At 32.8% G+C, this 7,166-nt stretch overlaps 1 protein-coding gene across 1 annotated transcript; it reads left to right on the plus strand.

The window, feature by feature from the left end:
* Positions 1-264: 264 nt before the first annotated feature.
* LOC138904608 (secreted RxLR effector protein 161-like) lies at positions 265-1,140 on the plus strand. The gene has a single exon (XM_070193112.1). It carries the CDS (start codon positions 341-343, stop codon positions 1,124-1,126), a length of 786 nt encoding a protein of 261 aa, XP_070049213.1. The 5' UTR covers positions 265-340; the 3' UTR covers positions 1,127-1,140.
* The last annotated feature ends 6,026 nt before the right edge of the window (positions 1,141-7,166 follow it).

Raw genomic sequence — 7,166 nt, forward strand, 5'->3', positions numbered from 1 at the left:
TTTATGGACTAAAGCAAACTTCTCGAAGTTGGAATATTCTCTTTAACAAGACAATTGAAAAGTTCAATTTTGTTAAATGCGAAGAAGAACCTTGTGTATACAAAAAGGTTAGTGGAAGCACAATTATATTCTTAATACTTTATGTTGATGATATATTGGTCATAGGAAATGATATACCGCATTGCAAAGTACCAAGATTTGGCTATCTGAACAGTTCTCCATGAAAGACTTGGGAGAAGCAACTTATATATTGGTAATAAAGATCTATAGAGATAGATCTAGGAAGCTGCTTGGGCTTTCCCAGTCCTTGTACATTGATAGCATCTTAAAGAGGTATAACATGGATAATTCCAAAAGAGGTTATCTACCGATAGGCACTGGAATTACTCTCAGCAGGGAGGATTGTCCTAAAACACCTGAAGAGAGAGAACGCATGAGTAGGATCCCATACGCTAGTGCAGTGGGAGCTATCATGTATACCATGATATGTACACGTCCTGATGTGGCTTATGCACTAGGAGTGACTAGCCGATATCAGGCAAATCCTGGTGAGGAACATTGGAAGGTGGTGAAGACCATTCTTAAGTACTTAAGAAGGACTAAAGACCAATTCCTTATTTATGGAGATTCTGAGTTGAAACTTGAAGGTTATACTGATGCAAGTTTCTCTTCAGATAGAGATGATAGCAAATTTATTTCTGGTTATGTATTCACCTTAAATGGTGGGGCAGTAAGTTGGAAAAGTTCCAAACAAGCTACAGTAGTTGATTCAGTGACTGAAGCAGAATATATAGCAGCTAGTGAAGCTGCTAAGGAAGCTGTATGGATGAAAAAGTTCTTAAATGAACTTGGTGTGGTTCCTTCAATAGAAGGTGCAGTTCCATTATTGTGTGACAATACTGGAGCAATTGCTCAAGCAAAAGAACCAAGATCACACCAAAAATTCAAACACGTCCTGCGAAGGTATCACTTGATAAGAGAGATCATTGAACGTGGAGACGTCGAAATTCAAAAGGTTGATGAAAAAGAAAATGCTGCAGACCCATTCACTAAAGCACTTGGAGCAAAGGAGTTTGACAAGCACAAGTGGAATTTGGGAATGAAGTACAAGAGCAATTGGCTCTAGTGCAAGTGGGAGATTGTTAGGGATATATTATATATGTCCTAGATCCAATCTCATATTTGATGATTTGAACATATTTTTGTGAATGTTATTTATAAAAATATATGGCATTTGATATTCGTTTATCATATTTATTATTAATTACTTGATTAATTTAATAAGGTCCTTGATTAAATTTTGAGACTTGTCATCATGATGGAGATCATGATAATGAGAGTAAAGTCTCTTACAATTTAATCTAAATATTGTTCTCGATCGTAGGATTATTAATTTGGACATTAGTAATCCGGTTAGATCAATATTTATGTGATGATTGTCTTTATGGGATAAAGATTAGTTGATCTCATTAACTAAATAACATAAATAGATGATACATATAGAGATATGATCATTGAACCGATTCATTGGATAATTCCTAATGGTTAGAATTACCATAAACTGTCAATAGGATATTCTCTTGAAAAATGTGATGTAAGAGTTTCCTTTGACCTGATATCATCATAGTAATTGACAAGTTATTTATTGTGCTTTGATACTAGACACCTATGGCCCTAGGGCGATAGTTGAAAGGATATTGGGTACGATTAAATACTTGTAGAATTAATGATTGATCAAGATGGAATCTGTCAACTCTTGGTAATGAGTTTAAGCTCCATGTTGTCATAAATTATAACCGACCAAATTAAGACCTTGGCCACGGCGATTGAATGAAAGAAGAAAAGAGTTTCTTAGGTCATTCAATGGTCGATTATTTTTGACATGAACACATAGTCGGCTGCCTATTAGGATTTGACAGTTGAACCATATCCTAGGGTGACCCAGAGCTATAAGGACAGAAGGAATTAATACATTATTCTTCTACAGGTTCTTGATAGTATATTGTATACTTCATGTTATCCGGTCGTTAAGGAGTGTTGCTAGACGCCACCCTTGATTAGTATATTGATGTGATAAATTTACTATCGACAATATAGCAACTGGCATCCCCGATATAGCAACTGGCATCTTTTCATATCGACAATATAGCAACTGGCATCTTTTCATTCTCTCCACTTATCATCCCCCACATTTAAATAAATTAACTCACCCGTATGAACAATCGCCATTATAGAAAAATGATTGGTCTGATCATGACTTCTTGCATGGTTGGTAGAAAGCAAAATTTTACTATAAAGATACCCTACATCGTAATGTTCGAATGAGACGCGCTGCACATGATAAGCTTTAGAAACCTGTGAAACGCGGAAGTTTAGTAAATTCAGTACCTTAGGCATATAATCAGGCAAAACCTGGATCATTTGTCTCGAATCATTATCTTTATAAATGTAGATTAACTTGTCGGCTACTGGATTCATAACCCGCAATTTTCCATCTACCGTCTGTGTAACTTTCACCAACCAGCCTCTGCAGGACGAAGCAATGGAAGCGCCATCACGGGGTTGGAAAAGATAAATGGTGCTTTCAATGAGATAAAAATCACTGCTTTATTCACAATAGTCACGCTCGATGTTGGGCATGGGCCATTGGAGAGGTAAAGGAGGAGAGCTTTTGAAAGGAGGAAGCGAAGAACGCCATGTTGTGAAGACTGCACGAAAGCGAAGGACGTCAATATAGGTGTCGAGGCAACTACCGATCCTCTCCACAAGTTCTTTCGGAAGATCGGACCAAGGAATCACAGTTCTACTGTCCATGCTCGGCTGCTCTCCGCGCTATGCTACTGAAGCCAACGGTGAAAAGAGCTAGGGTACGTAGGATCACCCTTGTTAATTGTGCGAAACAAAATAAAATCCTAATGTAAAGAAAAAATGTCAAAAGTACATTCCTCAAATTCCTAAAGTAATTAAATTGTTTTCAATTCCTGATTTACCTTTTCAAGAGAGGAATCAAATTGGCTTCCTTTCCAAAAAACCGTATACTCACTCCGTTTCAATTTAGACGAGACAGTACGACTCGGCATGGAGTTTATAAAAAGAAAAGAAAAGAAGACGGGTAAAAGCTTTGTAGGGTATAAAATCTTCTCATTAATGGAAAAATAGGTAAAATGAGGAGTTTAAAATTGAATTATTTCTAAATTTAGAAATGTGTCATTTGTTTTGAAACAGACTAAAAAGGAAAGTACCTCATCTAATTTGAAACGGAGGGAGTACCTAACATAATAAAAAGGTTTTTTTTTTCAAGAAAGAATGAAATTGTCTAACACAAAATATACTCTTAGTTTCAAAAGGTAAAAAAAAATTATTTCTCTTTCGGTCACAGGATTTTATAATAATTTACTAGTTTTTGGTTACCGTTTTCTTCATTTAGGTTTAGGATTTCTTATACCAATTAATGTTACTAATTGTTTTTTTATTCGAAAAATGGTCAAAATTGCCCTTAACTGTTCGAAATAAACCACTTTCGATATGAAACTTTATTACCCTCCATAATCAAGTTTTAACTTAATTACATGACCATATACAATTTACCAATTATATACAAATTAATTTTAAATGAGTATCTTTTTATATTATGAATCGATTAAGGAATCAGTTATTTCCCACCTATTCTCTCTCTCTCTCTCTCTCTCTCTCTCTCTCTCTCTCTCTCTCTCTCTCCTTCTCTGTTCTTTCTCCAATTTTTCTTCCTTTGATGCTCTCTATTTTTTTTTATAAATCTTTTTATGTTATATATAGTTTCAATGGAATTCATCAATAGGTTTCAATCGTTTACTATAGAGTTTTAACTTAGCAATTTTCTTTCATGTTGCATAATTAGCGTTCAAATTGGAATTGTCAATCAATAAATTTTGAAGATGTTTGACTCTCCACCATTGACAGCCATTAAAAAGCTTTAAAGCTTTGAATTCGAATTTGGATTTTCAAAAACTATTATTTGTTTGGATTAGGTATTGTTGCAATCAACTGGATATATTATTTTGAGTTTATATTTCAATTTTGAGGGTGCTTGGTGAAGATTAGACTTGATTGTGGTTGAATTTCTAATTGAAACTCGAAGAAGAAGAACACATGACATACAATATACTTATGAAATTGTATTAAAATTGTATTATAGTTGTATGTAAATTGTATATACTTAAGTTGTATTCTATTGTAGTTATATATTTTTTTATTTAATTTGAATGTTGTATGAAAGTTGAAAAATAATTGTATAATATATGAATCGCTGTATGAAATTTGTATTTAAGTTATAAGTACTATCTTTTTACATGAAGTTGTTAATATGCATCAAAATTGTATTAAGAGAGGAAGTTTTGATTGAAATTTCAGAGAGGAAGAAGAGCACACCACATACAAAATATATACAAATCTTTTACAAAATACATACAGAAGACATATTGTATAAAATTTATATGAAAATTGTATTTAAACTGTATGGTATTGTAGTTGTATTTAACTGGGTAATGTATGAAAGTTATAGATAAGTTATAAATAAGTTTTATACTATATAATAATTAGCTGTACAAAATTTATTTTTAGTTTATATGTTATAGATATATCAAATTTAAATCAAATTTGAATAAGTTGTATACTATATATCACGTCTTCCCCCCTCACTGTGAGAGACGTGATATATATCTTCACAATAAATGACCGTGAAGAACACATATGAAACTGTACAAATCATCCCCAACCAACTCTTAAAACAATGAGATCATAAAATTAATTTAAAGTGCGAAACAATGGGCGTTGAATCCAAATTGTAGGCATCATGTTTGTTAATTAGATTATTTATGCATTGACTCCCTCAAACTATTGTATATGGAGAGAGGTGGCAGATAATAGGAAAAAAGGAGAGGAGAGAAAAAAGGAAAAAAATGTCACTGATCCCCTAATTTAAGGCACTAATAATGGATTTGTATATCGAGAGAGGAGACAACATTGAATAGAGAAAGAGGAGAGGAGAGAAAAAAGGAAAAGTGTGTAACTAAATCTCCTAATTTAATGCACTAATAATGGACTGTATATAATTTGTAAGTAATCCTTGTTTAGGGTGAATAATATACAAAATTAGGATAATTTTGATAAATAAGTTTCAAATATTATATAGGTTTGAAAAAATCTCCAAAAAGGGGGCTAGATTTCCCCGTAAAAGAGTAGTTGGATGAATTTTTCTTTAAAACATATTTTACCAAGCCCAACAAAATTTTAAAAGTGGCCTCAAATGGCTAGTTGTGCAGATGCCCCCATACATTTCTAACCTTACCTTAATTACAAAATTGGGCCATTTAGTTTAATAATCTCATTCAATTTATGTTCTCTGGTTTGGTTTTAGAGAAAAATATCATTTTCTAATCAACAAGCTAATGAATTTTTTTGATTAATTAATCAATAATCATTTCTTTATGTCATCAAAATTAAGTTTCATAAACACCACAAATCGGTGATGTATAAATACTGTATAGATTTTCTCCGTGCGTGTAGTATATTATATATTGTGTTTTCTGTTCCTTTCATGAAAACTGAAACATGTTTAAGATTTCTTTGAGACGGTGCGTAGGAGTATTATTATTGGCAAAATACATAGTTTACTCTTGCAACGAAAATCCTGTTACACAACTATCTTTTACGTGAAACTTTTTATATACTCAACCTTTTAAAAGTGTGTCTAAGACATACTACTTTTGACCAGATAGCACTTGCGTATTTACACACAAAAAAAACGCTTGAACCCATAAAAAATCCCACTTTTTATCTTCTCTCCCCACGGGAAACCTTCCCCCTCCCTCTGATCTTCTTCTTTAGACCACCCTCCCCCTCATCTTCTTCCCCAAATAGAATTTTTGAAAGAACATAAAATTTTAGATCTAAAATTGAGCAGTTTTTGTTGGTTTATTGTCCAAATTTTGTGAAAACCATTTATTTGTGATAGATTTAAAAACTTTAACAGTTAGTATTGAAGGTTTGATGAAAAAATCTAGAATCCACCAGTGTTGGGGATCAAAAAAAGCTTGAAAATTCAATTGGGTCTTGTTGATTATTGAGTTGCTGAATTCAATTTGTCGCTCGATTATTTTCGACTAGTTGTTTATATAGTGTGGTTAAATTTTGGTGTTGTTGAAAACTTTCTCACAAACAACTATGGTAGAAGCAACAACGGTGCTTAAGATAGAAAATGGGAAGATGAGTTTTAATTGTAATTTCTAATATTTTTTTTCTTTATAAAAGTCAATGACACGTGTCACGACCCTATTAGGGCGTGGCTTTCCCGTTATCTGAAAAATTGGTCAAGCACAAAAGTGGTGTGTCTTAGACATACTTTTAAAATGTTCGAGTGTGTAAAAGGTTTTCCGTGAACGTGAGGTGTGTAACAGAGATTTCGCTGCAAGGTCGATGGGTAAATTATATATTTTGCCATTATTATTTGACGAAATATAGTAAAAGAGAAAAAAAAAAAATTTACCTTTGAAATTAAGTGGAGAATAGGGCAAGGCCGAGATAATAAGCTCATGATAGGTTTTGGGTATTAATGGTTAAACCATTATGTCTCGGTGATGGTTTTCAGTATTATAAACGAGAATGGGGAAAAAACGAGAAAGACTTCAACTCATAAATGACATCAGTCATTTATTCACATTTGGAAATGTATTCTCATTAAAGAAAACATTTCAGCAACTTAATTAAAGTGACTACTGAAAAATAATTTTATCAAGTAGTAAATGTTTTCTTGGAAATATTTCACGTCATACCAAACAAGCACCTGGAAGAAAACAAAGAAATCCCTGAGAAGAAAAGATTATGAGAATTTTAATTTGTTTGTACTGCTTTGAAAATTGGTATTCAACCAGTTATTCAATACTGCCTTTAAGATTGTTACTTGTTAGTATTAAAGCAGAGTTGATCCTTCTAGCTAGAGAGACTGAGCCAAGTGCGGCAATCTTTCGAAGGCAATACCCATTTGTTTTACATAAGATCGAGTAAATGCAATGCAATACAATCCTCGCATTTCTTCAGCAGAAAAGTTTAACAATACAAGTAAATTTTCCCAAATAATAATCAGCTTAAAGCCAAGGAAATTTATAAATAGGACATACATTAGTGCAAAA

The sequence above is a fragment of the Nicotiana tomentosiformis genome, chromosome 2, assembly GCF_000390325.3.
Source record: "Nicotiana tomentosiformis chromosome 2, ASM39032v3, whole genome shotgun sequence".
Taxonomy (NCBI): domain Eukaryota; kingdom Viridiplantae; phylum Streptophyta; class Magnoliopsida; order Solanales; family Solanaceae; genus Nicotiana; species Nicotiana tomentosiformis.

What these genes read in the sequence shown, in the direction of transcription:
- LOC138904608 (XM_070193112.1), top strand. Translation starts at nt 341, where the DNA reads ATGGATAATTCCAAAAGAGGTTATCTACCGATAGGCACTGGAATTACT.